Source organism: Giraffa tippelskirchi, chromosome 3 (genome assembly GCF_054371585.1).
Source record: "Giraffa tippelskirchi isolate mGirTip1 chromosome 3, T2T-mGirTip1v1.2.pri, whole genome shotgun sequence".
Lineage (NCBI taxonomy): Eukaryota > Metazoa > Chordata > Mammalia > Artiodactyla > Giraffidae > Giraffa > Giraffa tippelskirchi.
Genome location: NC_137277.1, coordinates 188545591 through 188563589, shown reverse-complemented (window position 1 = coordinate 188563589; position 17999 = coordinate 188545591). Strand labels below are relative to the sequence as shown.

Below are 17999 nucleotides of genomic sequence, written 5' to 3'. Positions count from 1 at the left end.
CTTCAAGACACCCTCCCCCACATCAGACCTTCACTGTCCTTTTCTATATTTATTGCTACCTAACCAACCAGATACCTCGAACATATCCCACACTTGGTGTAATAATTCAATATCTGCCCAGTCCCCAGAGTGACTTCTCAACAAATGTTTGCCCCAGTGTTTCAGTGTATTTAAAAGATTCATATCCTTCTTTTGTTCGGGAAAGGCAGATTCAGCCTTCCCAGCCTGAGAATCCTGCTTTGGCAAAGGGGATAGCCTTCAGCAGGAACATTTTGATACATCACTTACCAAGAAGGACCGGAGCCTTGCCCGAGGGCTTCGGGTTCCCCACTTCCCAGCAGAGGGCAGCTCCAGATCTTAGCTGACTGCATCCCAGCCCTGCCTCTGACCCCGATGCAGTTATCTGTTGTCAGAATAGCAGGAGAGCCCAGGCTGAGAAGAATCAACCAACAAAAGGATCTTTAAGGCTGAAGGACAATGGCTGCAGCTGGGACGGAGCCTGGGGTCAGATGACTGGCCTCTGGGTTCAAGGGCGCGTCAACGACGTCCTAGCTGAGCAACCTCGTGTGTGCGTATATGCGCGTAGTCGCTCAATCGTGTCTGACTCTTTGCGGCCCTTTGGACTGTAGCCCCCCAGTCTCCTCTGTCCATGGACTTTCCCAGGCAAGAATCGTGGAGTGGGTTATCATTTCCCTCTCCAGGGGAGCTTCCCAACCCAGGGATTGAACACACGTCTCCTGTGTCTCTTGCATTGCAGGCAGAGTCTTTGCCCACGGAGCCATGGGGCGTGAGCTCGTACAAGTCACCTAAAGCCTCCCAGCCCTGGTTTCTCCTGTCTCATCAGGACATGGTTCATAGAGCTGTGGCGAGCCTGGCATACAGTAAGAGCCCAGTGAGTGCGGATGTCGTGCCATCCTTTTCACCCCTCTGGAGTGTCGAGTCCCTCACCTACTGATGAGACAGAAGGGCTGTGGGTTTCCAGGGTTGCTGAGCTTGGATTATGCGAGGCTCAGAAAGGAGGGCGTTTCGTAATTGCATGGTGCTTTGATCACGTAAGTGGTAATTACTCCTGGGTGCGGACAGAGACCTACCTTCTGAAAGAATCTTTTCGTTTGGCTCCTACCCCTCTTGGCAAATTGATGCTGCGCAGAGGGTGGGCCCAGCCCCCAACTCTCCAAGGCGGGGCTCTGTGGTGCCTAAAGGTCATCTACCCTGAGCACTGGGATTCTCTGGGGTCAGGAGGGATGAGGGCCAGGCTTGGGAACAGAGTCACGGCCCTGGGAAGATCAAGCTGGCACTCCCCTGGCATTCTGAAGGCCCTGCCAGCTCCACTTTGCCTGCCATTCCTGATGATGACAGATAGGACTCGGCTGGGTTCCCCCAGGCTCTGGGCCTGCACTTCCTGAGAAGCGGCATGAGCCATCCCCCCGACTCCCCGCAGGCCCTCTGGAACCCCTCTTCCTCCCCGCTCGCCCCAGGCCTGTCTCACCTGATGTCTGAGTCACACACAGGCTCCTGTCACCAAGAGCTGTGTTGTGACTCCCTGGCTGACAGTTTTACAACAAACACATTAAAAGCTCCCCGTGCTGGAACTCCTGGATGCCGAACAGCCCAAGAGGAAAAAAAAACCAAACTCTCCCGGCCTTTCTTCAGCCAAAATCTTTCTCCGAATCCCTCCTCCCCTAGGGGCCTGCTCCACTGCCATTAACTGTCCTGAGTCCAACAAGGGGCTGAGAATTTTTTTCATAAGGAGACTTTTTGAGCAGCAGTTGGAGGAGGGCCACAGAGTCTGGGAAGCCTGAGACAATGGAATCAGGCTGTGGGCCCCAGAGGACCAGGCTCTTCCCTCCAGCAAGGACCTGGGGACTTGGGAAGGCGAAGGTGCCAGGCAAAGAGCACAGCTGCCCCTCAGTCCTGCCTCTGAGGAGGGGTAGCCCATGATGGATGGTCTGGGCATCTCATGCTGAGTGCTACTGTGCACTGGCTGCTGTGTTCATCTTCCCAACAACCTTTGAGGTGGGAGCTGCGTTATCCCCACTTCACAGATTTGAAAACTGAGGCTTCAAGAAGTGAAGTGTGTGTTAGTCACTCGGTCACGTCTGATTGTTTGCAACCCCATGGACTGTAGCCTGCCAGGCTCCTTCGTCCATGGGATTTTCCAGGGAATACTGGAGCAGGTTGCCATTCCGTTCTCCAGGGGATCTTCCCGACCCAGAGATCAAACCCGGCCCGGATCTTCTGCATTGCAGGCAGATTCTCTACTGTCTGAGCCACCAGAAATGAAGGGACTTGCTCGAATGCCTAGAGCTAGGAAGTGAAGGAGCTAGGATTTGAATCCAAGTCTGCCAGCCTCCAAACTTTGCCTTTCGTAAGACTGACTCCTTGCCAACCAACACACCTCACCAGGGAAGCCTCAGGGAAGCAGGGAGAGCCTAATGCAAATCCAAATTGGATGCACTTGCCCTTCGGGAATGGCCTTGCCAATCCAGCTTGTCTTTTCTATCATCTGAGCCCAACCCACAGTGGCCTCCACACCGCCTTTTAGCCTCTCCAACCAAAGCTACTGTCCCCTCCTCCCTGTCTCCAGCCAGCAGAGACAAAAAGCAAGTCCCCCTTTCCCTCCCAACCAAAGCTGAGAAAAGAGAGCAGTGAGACACAGGAACAGTTCTTTTATTGTACATCGGAGAAATAGCCCTGTGTGCTGGTTAAAGGTGCAACATACAGAATATTGAATTAAGAAAAGAGGGGACAACAGGGTAGGGTAAGGAAGAAACCTCTTGAGGTCCAAAGTTGCAACAACAACAACAACAAAAAATGGTAGAAGATTTCCTCACGCAAGAGGCATTTTTGCAAAAACCATGCAAAACAGGCAGCTGGTGTGCCTTAAGAGAACCCCTATAAATAACAGAAAAAGACACTCCAAGCATTCCTTTACGTGGACTCAGAGCACAGGGAAAAGAAAAGAAACCAAAATGCCTTTTGGCATTTCAAGATATTTGGCACTCTTGTGATTACATTTTTTTTTACAGTCCATTAAAGAGAATAAACTGACACAATATTAGAGAAAAAAACAGGCTGCTCACACAACAGATTGCAGGGAGAGGTTAGAAAAAGCTCAAGCATTTTTTTTCTTTGCTTTTTTTATGTGGTTTTTTTTTTCCTGACATATAAAATGTGTTCGTTTGCATTAACTTGGGCAAATAGCTTGTAGCAACAAAGAAACACAAGCTTTACAATTCATTTTAAAATAAAGCAAGGATTCCTTCTATGCATGATTCCTTAGAAAAGTTCTCTTCTTGTTTTAAACACACTCTTGATAACTTCAAAAGATTACCAAAATAGGATGGAATATCTATAGAGATCATTTTCTGATTTGTTTTGTACATCCAAAGATAACAACATAAAAAAAATATAACTGGACAGCATTTCACATCCAAGTGCACAGAATCATTTTTGCAAGATTAAATAATGTAAACATTGGGAACAGCCAAATCAGCGAAGAATGCCAACACCTCAAAACACCCGGTGTTGCTTCATTATTTAAGTGGTTCAAAATCCAGATCTATAATTGCGCAATATTCACTGTATATAAAAAGAAATGGATATTAACTTTGACAAATAGCTGCAACTGAGACTTCTTTTTATTTCTTTACATGTGTGTATATAGTGATTTCTTTAATTTTTAAAAATTTTTTTTCATTTTTATTTTTGCAAAGGAGCCCAGAGCCTTCTCCTTTTCACGCCTCATCTGTCTCCCGGCCTGACACGGATACAGGTTGTTGATTTCCTCGCGGGTAGCAAGCTAGTAATCAATTTCAAAGTGCTTTCTCTTTTCATGCTCTTTTTGCCAATAACTGTTAACCGCCGGTCTCACTCTTATTCTCTCCCTTAACTCATTGTCTTTGGGGGAGTTAGACACCAGGAGGTGCCTTGTCTGTCATATTTTTCAGCACGTCATCAATCCTATCATCTTCAATAACAACTGCAAAAAAAAGGGGGAGAAAAGCAGAAGTGAGCGCTCTTATCTGGGCCTACCGGGGGGTCGGGGGGGTCTCCGACGGGCAGAGACGGAGGGAAAGAGAGGTAGGGGGGCTCCACGCCCGCCGACACGGTCCCATCCTCCTCATCTTGGCCAGGGGTCCCTCTGCGGCTTTCCTCTGACCCACCTCCACCCCGAGGCTGCGTCCTAGCACCGTTCTGAGACCAGGAAGCCGAAACGGCACAAAACCCTCAGCACTGCCTACAGCCCGGGCGCGCACCGGCCTGGCTCTCACCCCTCCGCCTCTCATCCTGGAGGGCACATCTCTTTCGCAAGAAGGCTCCGGGGTCCGAGAGGGGTCTGGGACCCTTCCCGGGTGCCCCAAGCGCAGCGCGGGGGCAGCCAAGGCGGGGGGGGGGGCGTTCAGAGATGCGCGAGCCAGCGGGGACATCAGGGGGCTGGCCACACAGCATGCAGCCCGTCGAGGGGTTCAGGCCTCGCTGGGGCCAGGTCCCCCCCACCCCACCCCCCCGCCCCTCCGCGCTGCCTGCGGGCGGACTTGGCCTCTCCGCACTCGCCGCTCCGGAGGTCGGAGCCTCTCTTTGCTGCGGCCTGGGGGGCTCGCCCGCCTCCAGCAGCGTCCTCCGCCTCTCTCTCCATCTCTGCCTAGCCTGCCCATCCTCGGTCTCTCCGTCATCTCCCAGCGCGACGGTCACCTGTCGAGGTCTCCGGGCCTCTCTGTGTCCGGGGTGTCGGTCGCCCTCATTGTTTCAGCGGCTCCTGCGTCCCCCCTAGACTCGAGTCCCAGGCTCGCGGTCTCCCTGGCTCCGGCTCGCTCTCTCCCGAGCTTTGTCTAGGTCTCTGCTCATCCCAGCCTCCCCCTGCCTCCCCCCGCGGCTTCCCTCCCTGTCTCTGCGCCTCCGTCTCTCCCGGCGGCTATCGGTCTCCCTCTTGGTCCCCGCGCCTCTGGAGCTCCTCTTGGAGCCTCGCCGAGTTCCCGTCTCTCCCGGGCTTTTCCAGCTCCCGCGCCGAGCACCCCGGCTCCGCAAACCCCCTCCCCCTGCCAAGTAACAATGAAAAGCCCCTGCGATCCGAAAGCTCCTCGCCTTCCCCGCAGGAACCGGCCCTACCCCCGCAGTCCCCATGCCGTCCCTTGGGGAGCCCTAAGACCCCCTCCCCCCAACACACACACACACACACACCCGGGTTGTAGATGGAGTGCAGCTGCAATTAGATTGCGCAAAAGGGGGCAAAAGATAGAAATCAGAAAGCAAACTTTGGCACGGTCAGGAGGGATCTGGGAAAACCTTTCGGCCCCCTGCGGCAGCGAGTGGCCGCCACGCCCCCTGGGTGACCCCAAACGAGGATCGGGCTGAGGGGGAGGGGTTCCCAAGGCCAGCCGGAGCTGAACCCGCAGTGCGGGATCCCCCACCCCCCACTCCCCGCAATTCTGCGCGACGAGATTTTAGTGGGTCGGAACGGTCCCCCGGGTCCCGGAGACCCTAGCGAACCGGCACCAGGGTGCCCGAGAAACGGGTATCGGGGAGGGGGACGCGAACTCACCCCGCTTGCTTCGACCGATTTGGCCCAGCTTGGGCGGCCGCTTGTTCTGCCCGGCGCCGAAGAAGTTGTTGGTGTCCTGCAGGCGGCAGGAGAAGACCTGGCCCACGTCGCCGCCGTCGCCGTAGGGGCTCAGCTTCTCGTCGCTGTAGGGCAGCACCTCCGACATGGTCGCGTCCGGGGGCTCCGCGGCGGCACCTCCTCCGCCCGCGTCCCCGCCCGCGGCGGACAGGGTCAGCGGCGCTGGGGCCGGGGCCGGCCGGCCGGGGACGGCCCGCGAGCTGCGGCGGCGGCGCCGGCGAGAGGCCCGGGGCGGCGGGGTGGTGGTGGGGTGGGGGCGCCGCTGGATCGGGAGCGCGCGGCCGGCCCGAGCGACCCCGCCAGCGCCCGCGGCTGCGCTGCGCTGCGCTCCGGCTCGGCGCGCCGGGGACTGCTTCTCCGGGAGAGGCGAGCGGGACTCACATCCTCGGCGCGCTCCGGCGCGGGGCTGGGGCCGGGCCGGGCGGGGCCGAGAGCCGGAGGCGGAGAGGGGAGGCTGTGCCGGCGAGCCCCGAGGACGCGGGGCCGGAGAGGGCGCACCCCGGGGAGCCGGGCGGGCCGGTTCTGAGGCGGCGGCGGCGCCGGTTCGGGGAGGCTGACTGGGAAGCTGCGAGCGGCGGGGCTGCGAGGGGCGGAGGAGGAGGGGAGCGAGCAAGGGGGGAGGGCCAGGGGGCGGGGGGCGGGGGGCGGAGAGGATGCCCGGAGGGAGGGGGGAGCGAGAAACCCGGAGGGAGACGCGCGGAGAAGCGGAGACGGAGAGAGAATGGGAGGCAGGGGGATTGACCGAAAGAGACAGGGAGAGGAAGGAAAGAGAGAGGCGGCGAAGCAGGGGCAGAGGAAACGTCCAGCTCAGGATCGGAGAGGCCGGGGGGCGACGGGAGAGGGGAAGGGGATCGCGAGGGAGAGAAGGGGAAGGAGAGGAAGAGGGAGCAGGAGGCGGCTGGGACCTGGAGCCAGCCCGCGAGCGACAAATGCCGGCCGCGGCGCGGAGGCGAGGCCCGGGGGGAGCGCGGGGAGGAGCGGACCCGGGCCTCGGGGAGCGATCCCTGGAAGCCGGGCGACGTCACGGGGCCGCGGCTAGCTTCCTGCCCCCGCCCCCGGCACCCGCGTCCTGCCCGAGCCGAGGGGGCCCCCGGTGAGCCCCGCCCCGGCCCGGCGGCCTCCGGGCGCTTCCTCCCCGCCCGCCGCCCCCACCGCACCCTCTCCTGTGGGTGTTTACCCGGTCCCGAGCCGGTGCGCGGCGGCTGCGCGCGGGACCAGCCCCCCGGCTCTGCCTCCCGAGGGGGGCCGGGGAGGGGTGCAGTGGGGGGTTCCGGGAGCGGGGTAGGGGGGACCCACGACGCGCACACGGGGAAGGACAGATGGATGCCGGTCTCCCTGGAGGCCAGAGGCGGGGCCAGAAGTCAGAGGGCACCCGGCAACCTGTGGACCCATCTTCCCCGCCGGCAGCAACCGGGGAGCCCCCCGGCCCCATCACCGCACGCCCACTTTAGACTCTCGGGCCCGGCCCCTTGGGCCTCGCACTCGCCCTGGAAGGCACCGCTCCCCGCCGGGGCTCTGGACTGGGGCCGCCGCGGGGCCTCGGGGTGGAGGCGGAGGCGGGGGCGGCCCCGCCTCCCCGAGGAGAGGGGAGCGCCTCATTACGCTGGGCTCGCCCGGGATGCCCGGCCTTGGCGTCGGCTGCCTCCGCTAGGGACGTCCCGGGCCTCCAGCCCTCTGCCCTCGGGGACCTCCCTTCCAGCAACAGCCACAAGCCCTGGGGAGAGACGGCGGCTTCAGGACCGAGGAGCGAGGAGCGGGCTCTGGATCCCGGCTAGGAGCCGGGCTGGGGGAGGGGGACAGCCCCCAGAGGCCTGGGAGGCGCGCCTGCAGAGCAGATGGTAACTCCGAGGGGGGCAAGGTGCGTGAAGAGAGCTCGTTATCCTCACTCAGAGTCAACAGCACCTGCTCTCCCCCCGGAGACGCCTTTAGCAGCAGAGCCAGCCTGACCACCGAAAGGGGCGTCCATGCCAAGGTCACCAAGCGCGATGAGGGCAGGGCAGGGGAACACATCTTGGTCCCCTGATGAGTGTCAGCTGGCTCAACCAGCTGCCCTGCGAGGAGTCCCACCAATAGCAGAAGAGCATCCTCAGTTTCACTTGCCCCTTAAATCTAGAACTCTGGGTGGTTTTAGTGCTAGAGGCATAAAGGGGCTTCCTGAGAGGGGTCAGTCCAGGCCCCTCCCCAAACTGTGTGAAAAGAGAGGCTGGCCTCCCCAGGCCAGACACCCTGGGGAGATGGGAGGAAGGGGGCTGAGAACCCGGAATGTAGATGGAATAGGCATGGCCTTTGGATTCAGGCCTGAGTTTGAATCCCCGTCCTGCCATTGGCTCGCGGGGTCACTCTGGGCACGTCACATCCCCTCTCTGAACTTCCATGATCTCAGCTATAAAATGGGGCATGTGGCTCACTAGCTGCCTGTGTGCCTCACAGGACCGTTAGGAAAACAAGGTGACATCAGGCTTCCAGTGCCAGGCCGGGCATGAATGTGCACCAAACACTTGAGAGATGACTTAACGCGAAGGAACAGTAGCACTTCATTCATTCCCACTTCAGAGCCCCCAGAGCCGGAAGGATCCGTAGAGAGGACCCAGTCCAGTCTCCTCATTTACAGACCGGGAAACGGAAGCCCAGAGAGGGTCAGGAACTCGCTCCAAATTTCCCAGCTTGTCAGTGGAAGAAGCAGCAGGTCTCTGGCCTGCTTTGCTTCGCTCCACAAGCCGCCTGTCTCCATTCATTAAGGCTTTACTGAGCGTCTGCTCTGAGGTTTGCACCAGGCCAAGCACTGGAAGAGAAAACAAAAGCATAAGAAGTAGGATGATGGTTAAAAGAAGCTCCTAGTCTTGTATCAGGCATTCTCTTCCTCCCCCACCCCCACTAAAGCATCCTCACATCCGTTATTGACCTTGCTTCTCAAAATAAACACCTTTTGAGACAGAAAGAGGAGACAGTACATCCCTGTTTAACTGTTTGCAGAAAGAGTATGAGTGACTTGCCAAGGTCACAGGCTATAGTGACGGAGCTAAGAAAATCCACTACTCCAGGTCCCCATAGGGGACACCTCACAGTGGTGACAGTTCGCGGGGCTGGGACCACCCTGCTCATCTCATACCCGCCGGCTCCTTCCTTATTGCCAAGTAACAAAGCAGTGTCCATACCGAGCAGCTACCGCAGTCCCACTGTTCAGAAGATTCACGGAAAGGCACAGAGAGGGCTGGTGAATCCCTGCACGCACAGCAGGTGAGAACAAAAAGAGAAGCCGTCTGTCTGTATGTTTACCTTGTTGCTGTTGTTCAGTTGCTCGCTTGTGACTCTTTTTGCAGCCTCATGGACTGTAGACTGCCAGGCTTCTCTGTCCATGGGATTTCCCAAGCAAGAGTGGGTTGTCATCTCCTTCTCCAGGAGATCTCCCCGACCCAGGGATCGAACTCACATCTCTTGCATTGGCAGGTGGGTTCTTTACCACTGAGCCACCTGGGAAGCCCCATGTTTACTTTGCCTTGTTCCACATAAGGTGAAAGGGGGCAGCATCACACCTTCCCAACTCGGTTACCCTCGCCCTTACCAAACCACGCATCCCTCTCAGGCACATGGCACTTTACAGTCAGAAAGGTGTTTCCATGACTGTTCCCTTCACAGAGCCTCCCTTTAACCTTCAGAAGTAGCGGGGCCAGGACACACAGGCCCATTTGACAGATAAGGTTCCTGGAGGTTAAGTGATGCCTCCGAGGGCACACACAAGCTCTGCAAGAGAAAGTGTGAATCAGTAGGATGTTCCTCCATCCCTACCCTGCCCCCCCTCCACTGTCTCCATTTCAAAGGCCTCACCCAGTCCTCCATTTGTTCAGCCTTCAGTGCTAGAGGCATAAAGAGGCTTCCTGAGAGGGGCCAGTCCAGCCCCCTCCCCAAACTGTGTAAACAGAGAGGCTGGCCTCCCCAGGCCAGACACCCTGTGGAGATGGGAGGAAGGGGGCTGAGAACCCTGGGCCGTTGCTTTATACTGGAGCCCCAGACATGGAGGCAGACATGTACCCTGGGTCTTCATCCATCCCTGCCTTACCCGCCAAAGCCAAGAGGCTGGCTCTGAGCCAGATGTTCAGAGCTGTGTTGAAGATGCCAGGTCCAGATAGAGGAGTGGACCAAGAAGGTAGGAGGAGACCCCTTTGTACACCACCCATCAAGGAAGCCTACGTCTAGTGCAGCAGTCTAGGGTGAAGGGAGCGGCCTTCGTGAGGGCAAGCCGAATTCAAATTCCTGCTCATCATCTCCTAACTCTGTGGTTAGCTCACCTCATGGTGCCTCAGTTTCCTCACTTGTCAAATCGGGGTAATAATCATTCCTACTTGGTGGTTTGTTCCAGGGTAGGAGATTATATATGTATCATGTGTCTGGCACACAGTAAGTCCTCAGTAAATGCAGCTATAATTATTAGCTGTTGACTCTTTTTGTAACTGAAGAAGCTGATTCTCTCCTCTAGGCCTCTAACTCTGAATCACAAAATGGGAAACTTGGAGACAATCACATCTTTTTTTCTATTTTTTCAGCTGCAAAATCAACCAGGTCCATCAAATCTAAAGTAGATAAAACCTTGCTTGAGGCCAGGTGGGGGCTTCCCCCTCAAACCTCACCTGAAAGCCCCTTCACCAAGCCCTGGGGCTCTGCAGACTGAGGACAGGGACCATCTCGGTGAGCTTTTTCAGCACAAATACTCCATGTTAACCATGGAGTATTTGCAAGGCCTTTCCTGCCCTGAGCCTGGGACTAGTGTCCACGGGATAGAAAAACAGAAAGCCAAGCCCCAGATGGGCCCCAGCATCAAACAGATGTCCTGCCTGCCTTCACTCCCTGGTTCCCTTCCCCTCTCTCCTGCCCAGATGGGGAAGCCAAGGCATGGTCCACAGCATCAGAGAGTAATGGGAGACTTAGAGAAGAGGAAGGCTACTGGATGCCTCAGCCCTGGGGGTGGGGACTCTCCTGGCAGCTCAAGCCCAGTTTCCTGTGGGTCGGAGCCCTGGGAATGCTAAGCCTCGGTAGGGCTGGCTCAGACCCTCGATGGTTCATCAGGGAAGGCCGGGATGTGGCGGTCCCTAGCGGCCAGCGGGTCACCTCCAGAGACGCCCCGTGTCCTCTCGGCAGGGGACCACCCGTCTGAGCCAAGGCTGAATAAACCCTCGTTGCCTCCAGCCTTCTCACCTTGGTGACTGGGACTTCATGTCGCCCATCCCCCACCCACCTTGAAAGGCAGGGCCTCTGCCGCCCACCCCCCACCACGCCTGCACGCATGTGTACAAAGACACACACACGTGCACAAACACAGAGTGAAAAAACGCCTGGTAGCCAACTAGGGGTGGCTCAGACCTAGTCTCAAGCAACAACTCAGAAAGAGTTCACTCACCTTTCCTTCATTCAGCAAATATCTGCAGAGGACTTTGCCACAGTCCTTCCCTGCAAAAACTCAAAGAGTAGTGGCTTCTTCACTTTGTTTATCACCGAGATCCTTTCTTCAAATAAAATCTTACAGGGAACCTCAGTAAATCAAAGTAGATAAAGGGAAAGCTGCTGGGGAGCTAGGGGCTCAGGACCCCACTCTTTGGGCCCTTCATCCTCCCCAGAGGGTCTCCGAAGAGCGCCCAGAGTTCTAGAAGGTTCTGCATGAAACCGCCTCTAGAGTTCAACTGGTCCCACCACCTCCATCACAGGCGGGGAAGCAGGGGCCCATGGAGGGGACTGGACTCCTGCCCTGCACGTCACCACAGCTCAGAACAGTACCCAGAGGGGACCTCCGGCCACACACACACAATCAGTCACAAAATAAGAGGTCTTCTTTCAACGATGAAGTCTGTTGTGTTCCTTTAGAATAAGAAGATCAGAGGGCAATTTTTAAAAAGATTTTATTATACCAACGACCCCGCAAAGTGAGAGTCCCACGGGCTCTTTAGAACGTCAGAAACAGTGAGGAGAGCTGGGGTAGCTGAGGAGTCCAGTTTCACCAGGACATGGTGGGGGCGGGGGGGGGTCACCAGTGTCCTGACTGCACCCTCCCCTGCTCAGTCACTGCACATCCTCACACAGAGGATGGGGGGACGGTCCTCGGACCTCTGAGAGACCAGCCCAGAACCAGCAGGTGGGAGGCGCTGGGGCTCCATGTCACCCTGGGAAACAGCTACCGCGCTCAGGCCCAGGCCAGGAGGAGAGCCACAGCAGTGTCTGCATGACCCTGAGCGCTGCAGACAAGCCCAGGGATGACATTAGCCTAGCGGACAGACGGTGGAGGCTCAGGAGGCTGGCATGTGTGGTCTGGCTTCAGCGCCCGGGCTCTGAATATCTAACCAGGCTCCTGAGAGGCCTGGAGAGAGGCCTGAAGTCTCCTGACTCAAGAACCCCTGACCTCACCAGTGGATGAGCTGAGTAAACCATGACCGCTAATGGGGACTAAGGAGGAGCTGACCCCACTGAGTTCAGAAAAGGTAGGCCTCTGACCACGGCTCAGTCTCTGTAAAGAGCTTCCCACACCCCAAGAACACATATCCACACTCAGTAACCACCGAAGGAGGCTGTGATTACCCTCTCTCTCTCTCTCTCTCTCTCTCTCTCTCTCTCTCTCCCTCTCTCTCTCTCTCTCTCTCTCTCTCTCCCTCTCTCTCTCTCTCCCTCTCTCTCTCTCTCTCTCTCTCTCTCTCTCTCTCTCTCTCATCATCCTTAGGGGCTCTGAGGTCCTAGAAGTTGAGTCAGGAGCCCAAAGCAACACACACAGTCCTGGAGAGGCGGCGGGTCCGAGTCCGGGCCAGCCTCTCAAACATTGGGTGATACTGCCTCCCTGAGGACACCTGGGGGTCAGGCAACCCGGGACAAGCCTCTTCCAGTCTCCGCACTTGGCCCCACCCATAGACCAAGGGGATATAAGTTACAGTCCAAACCTCTTGCACACGGAGGACCCCCTCTGGGAATCGACTGAAAGAGATGGATTCTCTTTCCCAGATGCAGAAAACTGTGTATGCAATTTCCAGGGGGTTTCTGAACCGCAAAGTTCCTCCAGATAAAGAACACAGGACTGGATCCTGTAAATGACTCTCTCCACCAGTATCCTGTAAAAACAGAAGAGCTTCCTTACACCTTAAAGCCAGGACCCTCACCCTGACTCTCCCCTAAACCTAGGGTCAGACCTGGGGGGCTCAGCCCCGGGCAGAACAGTGTGATCGTGGACCTCTGAGCCCAGACTCCCAGTAAGGGGATAGGTGCTTCTCTGGCCTCTCGGGTTCCCACACGGTGTTATTCAAGCACATCCCCATCCTATGGATGCAAGGTCATTTGGTGTCCATGACAATCTGTAAGGTCAGCAGGACAGAGAGGGATCTTGGCCCACTGCACAGTGGGAAGGAGTCAGCCCCAAACGAGGAAGGCCAGCTGCCCAACTGGAACCAGAGCCAGGACCGAGAGCCCAGGCCTCCCGACAACCAGCTCAGAGCTCTGTCCACTGGACCCAGTGATGAGTGAGTGAAAGGAGGGGGAATCAGCAGCTCAACCCCAGCTCCACCCCTTCTTACCTGCACAGCCTCCCAGCGGTCACTTTGCTGTCTGAGCCAGATTTCCTCTCAGCAGTACAGTGGAGGTAACCAGGTAAGCCTCAAGGGGACACTGTGAGGATCAGGTGAGGTGCTGACTGGGTCCCTAGGAGGAGACCTAGTGGGACAGCTGGCCAGGGGACAGCTCCACGCAGTGAGCCCCACCGCCTGGAGCCCTCCAGGGCCTGCGAGGGTGGAGAGAAGGGCTTTCTCTTCCTAGGAACTTCTTGTGTAGTAGGAAGGGCAGCAGCTGAGAAGCAGCCAGGACCTGGGCACAGAGGCCCTCCCCACCCTGCCCTGCCAGGCCCGGGGCGGAGCAGGGCATCCAGAAGAGACAGGTCTGGGAGGGGAGGTGTCGGGTGCAGGTGAGAAAGATGCGAAGAGAGACAGACTCACAGAAGCAGATGGAATCCAACAGAAGCAGAGACTAAAAAAGCCCCAGAGCGGAAGACAGATCCACGGGAAGAGGAAGAAACTCGATCACACACTCAAAGACAAGAGGCAACAGGGTAGACAAGAGGCGGGACTGTCAAGTACAGTAGTTGGCAGTTCCGTCTCTTTGCAGAGGAGACAGAGAAACTTGATACCTAGGCAAGAGGGCAGAAGGCAAAGACAGGACAGAGGAGAGGACGGCAAAGGAGCAGGCCAGGCTGGGAGAAGCAGGATTTCTCCACTGAGAAAGCTTCTGGGGAGAAAAATCAAAATCTATGCCATGCAATTTTTTTCAGCATCCTTTACCAGTGTGAAGTCATCTGGGTATTTTAAGAACGTGTGATGCATTATGCATGTCTTATTTTTTTGTTGAAAGAAATCATGGTTAGTATATTTAAAGATGTGAATGCCTGGAAAATTATAGGGAGGGAAATGTGGGATTTTTTTTTTCCCCCTGAATTTTCTGGAATTCTCAGTATTTTCACATCTGCACCCGGCTTCCTGGTGTGTTGGGCAGAGAAAGGAACTAGAGAGAACATTCCTGCTTGTCCCCTTTCCAGCCTGTGCCCAGCTACGCCTGGTGTCAGCAGCCCCAGGTCCTTCTCAGGCTCTGTTCTCAGGCCTGTTCTCCAGCCCCCAGGAAAAGAGAAAATTGCATCCCCCTTTGGAAGCACCACCTCAGTGTCGCCGGCAAGGCCTCTGGCAGCCGCAACCATAGGAGCACAGCCCCACCTGGAGGCCATGGTAGAAATCACAGCAAGAGAGGGATCCTATCACAAGCCCTGGGGCAGGGAAGGGCAGGAAGAAATGCACAGTATGCGCCAACGTACTGCAAGCACGACTGAAGCCCCATCCAGTGAAACACCTTAAACACGAGGGAAGACCGTGAGGGGGTGGGAGGCCTGAAGTTATGGCCGTGTGGACATTTATATTGGTGTGCAACCCCTGCTTCCAGCCTGGAGACCATTCAGGTTCAAGATAACAAGGTGTCTGGTGCACTAGGTGCTTAATAAGTGCTCGTGGAGTTCAGCTGAGGCCCTCCAGGGTCACAGCCCAATCCAAGAGGAATCTGGATTTGAGTCACCGAAGGTGAGGCCACAGCTCTGGCAGGATCACGGGGTAAAGGTCAGGAGCAGAGGGCCCTCCCCCAGGCCCGGGCAGCTCCTGGGACGGGTGCCAGTGTCCTTGGCTCGGCCTCACGTGACCCAGGCTCGGGGAAGGGAAATGCCAGGTCCCTCGGCTGGCATCTGAAAAACAATAAGGCAGCAGCTGCAAGAGAAATGACTAATGAGCGCTCTGGGGAGCAATTCAGGACATTGCACATGGAAACTTATCTCATTCAAAATTGATCAGCTATCACTCTCTAATTAGGGAGAAAATGTGCTGATCTCCCCGACTTTCTGGGAACGTGGTCCTAGGGCCACGGCAGGCAGCTCTGCTGAAGAGGGCCCTCGGGTCTCAGACCGCAGCCCCAAGAAGGGCTTTGAAACTACCACCCTGAAGCCTCGCTCATCCACTCCCTGTGTCCCAGACAGGCCAAACGGCAAAGCTGGATGGAGACTTGGAGAGCTTCTAATCCAACCTGCTCCTTTTACAGATGCAGCTGAAGCTCAGAGAGGTTACACCACTCCATTAAGATCACACAGCAACAGAACCCGAGAGAAAGTCAGCTCCCAGCCCAGACCATTTGCACCATGCAGCAATGCCATCCAGACTTCTCCTGTGTGGAGCCCTCGAAGCTCTGGGCAGCTCATTGTACGTGATGTTCTCTTACACAATGCATTGTAGCTCCAGACACTCAGAGAGGCCCCTGCCCTTGTTCTTTACAATCAAGCCATGACCCTCACTTCTGGTCCAAAAACCAATGCCCACAGGAGTTATTGGCCCAGGATTATTGGCCCACATCCCTCATCTTATTCACCAGTTTACTCATTCATTCCCTGTACATTCAGCAGTAAGAGTTGGGGTTCTGGAGTCAAAGTGCCTGGGCTTAAATCCTGTCTTTCCTGGGTGCTTGAGTGAGACACTTGACCTTTCTGAGCCTTGACTTCCTTTTGTTTAAAGTAAGAATAATACAAACACATAGCTCACGGTGAAGATTAAGTGACATTAATCATGTCCATTCCTTTGTAGGTCCTTAGCAAAGAGCAAGCCCTAATGTGAGCTCTAATTAGTGTAGAGTCACAGCCTAAAAAAAAATCGTGCTGGAGCAGAAATAAGACACGGTTCCTGCCCAAGACATGGGCAAGATGGCTCAGAGAAAGAATAGGAGGACTGGATGATGGAATGTCAGAGGAGGGGCACCTAACTCCACCTAAGCTGGGAGGGTCAGGGGAGGTTTTCTGAAGGGAACACCTAAAGCTGAGTTTTAAAGGGTGAGGAGATGTTAGCAAGGTAAAGAAAGGACCAGAATGCCAGGGGTGAGTCTCGGCAATAGCAGAGGCAAGGAGGCAGGAACGGCAGGCGTGTTTAACAAAGCTCAGAGGCTCGGTGTGGCTGGAGCCACAAGTGAGAGAGAGACGGATGTGGACAGGCCTGGAGAGATGGCCAGGGGCTGGCTCACCATCTCCATGTGCCTTAGAGGACCCGGGGCTTGAGCGTGGAGGTGACAAGGAGCCTGGGGACCTTCCAGGCTCCGCTTCTTTTCAAGCAGAGAAGGCCTGGGGTCAGACTGGTGTTTCCAGTAGATCATTCTCGGCTCTGTGGGGTGGATGTTCTCTGCTTGGCTCCCTTTCAGCAAAGATACCCTACCCTTGGTGGCTGTATTTTGAACCGTCAGGGCATCTGCTCTAACCAGGCCAATCTCAAAGGCCCTCCCAGCTACAACATTCTGCGAACCAAAAACGCTCCAACAGCCATCATCCATCCATCTGTAGGGCTTATTCATTTTCAAACAATCAGGCCACTTTAAAAGACAACGCTGAGTGCTTTGAGGGCAGAAACTGCGCCACATTCATTTCTGAATCCCCAGGCACAGAATACACATTTAGCTGATGCTTCTGGGACGACTAAATGCCCACCAAGGATAGCAAACCGTGACAGCTCTTCCTCTGAGCATCCCCAAGGCCCTTCATGATCATCCACATCAGATCTGTCCACATCCAGGCTAGGACCAGGGTTGCAAAAGGTGTCAAGAGTTTGCCCTAGTTTGTCATGTTGTTGCTGTTTGAATCTTCCATCATAATTCTGAATGAATTAGGGCTCCAAGGACCTGCCTTCTGGCTCCTCCTCCATCAGGGTAGGCCTCAACCTGCGGTCTGTAAAACCAGGGGTGACTGGTGATTCTCAGGGTGCTGACTGGCTTCAAAAATGATGTGCATCTGTAATAGTCACTTGGTCTCTTGGACTGTTTTCCTTCTTAGCCTCTCAGGTTCAATGTGATTTAAAGGGAAAGGGCTTTATACTGACTTTGATAGCTTTGAGCAAATCACATAAGCTGCAAAAAGGGGTGATATAGCCTCCACTTCCAGTTCACCCTAAATCTAAGAAACACACCTGGCATCGGTAGAGCCCAGCATTGCCAGGCTGGTGATGATGTGGGCCCGTCAGTAAACTGTAACCCTGCTACACCAGGAAGTTCTCATTTGTACAACGGGGTGAACAATACTCGCTTTGTCAGACTGTAAGCATTCACCCATATCAAGTACCTCGCAAAGAATTTCAAAACACCAGGAGCAATATCCTGGCTGAATGCTGTCTGCGTCGGATTCAAGTGGCTGAGCCTAAGGGTTGAATTGAAATTCACCACAATCCCATGGTTAGTCCCCCACCACCAGCTTCCACGGGCTTCCCTGATAGCTCAGTGGGTAAAGAATCCGCCTGCAATGCAGGAGAACTGGGTTCGACCCCTGGGTTGGGAAGATCCCCTGGAGAAGGGAAAGGCTACCCGCTGCAGTATTCTGGCCTGGAGAATCCCGTGGACCGTATGGTCCGTGGGGTTGCAGAGTTAGACACGACCAAGCGACTTTCACTTCACTTCTTCACCAGCTTCCATCCCACACATCAGTTTAAGCCCCTTCAAGCCTGCTGGAAAGGAGCTTCTTAAACAGAAGGTGGGGACTGGTATGCATGATGGAGAACACAGGGCAGTCTCAGTCCAGCCAGGCTAGGACCACATGTGGACCTCAGGTCTGGAGTCTGGGTACGTGTGAGCTCGTGTTCCCAACCAGCTGTCACCTCAAGGCAGGGACGGTGTGCTGCTCCCGTGTCTCCCATGATGGGCACAACTCCCTTGGAGGAGCCCTCGAGACCGAAGAATCGGTCTGCCCAGGGTATGAGTCGGCCTGGGCTTTTCAATCACTTGATCAGATTCACTCATGAAATTCATCCCGAGGGCTGACCTCTTCATAGATTCAACACACACCCTCCCCCCACTCACCCCTACACAC

The 17999-nt window shown here is 55.9% G+C and overlaps 1 protein-coding gene and 1 long non-coding RNA gene across 2 annotated transcripts; both read right to left on the bottom strand.

Moving 5' to 3' along the window:
• Positions 1 to 2652: 2652 nt before the first annotated feature.
• CAMK2N1 (calcium/calmodulin dependent protein kinase II inhibitor 1) lies at positions 2653 to 6645 on the bottom strand. The gene is made up of 2 exons (XM_081580647.1): positions 5543 to 6645; positions 2653 to 3982 (listed from the first exon to the last, which is right to left on the bottom strand). Exons 1-2 carry the CDS (start codon positions 5706 to 5708, stop codon positions 3912 to 3914), a joined length of 237 nt encoding a protein of 78 aa, XP_081436773.1. The 5' UTR covers positions 5709 to 6645; the 3' UTR covers positions 2653 to 3911.
• A 5604-nt stretch (positions 6646 to 12249) lies between these two features.
• LOC145542232 (uncharacterized) lies at positions 12250 to 16311 on the bottom strand. Its single transcript, XR_014079698.1, has 3 exons — positions 16175 to 16311; positions 13162 to 13252; positions 12250 to 12702 (listed from the first exon to the last, which is right to left on the bottom strand). It is a non-coding gene; the product is annotated as an uncharacterized LOC145542232 (long non-coding RNA).
• Positions 16312 to 17999: the final 1688 nt, after the last annotated feature.

Excerpts from the sequence above, each read along its gene's own strand:
- CAMK2N1 (XM_081580647.1), bottom strand. The coding sequence starts at position 5,708 with ATGTCGGAGGTGCTGCCCTACAGCGACGAGAAGCTGAGCCCCTACGGC. Across the intron at positions 3,983-5,542 it reads AATCGGTCGAAGCAAGCGGG|TTGTTATTGAAGATGATAGG; the intron begins GTGAGTTCGCGT and ends TTTTTTTTGCAG.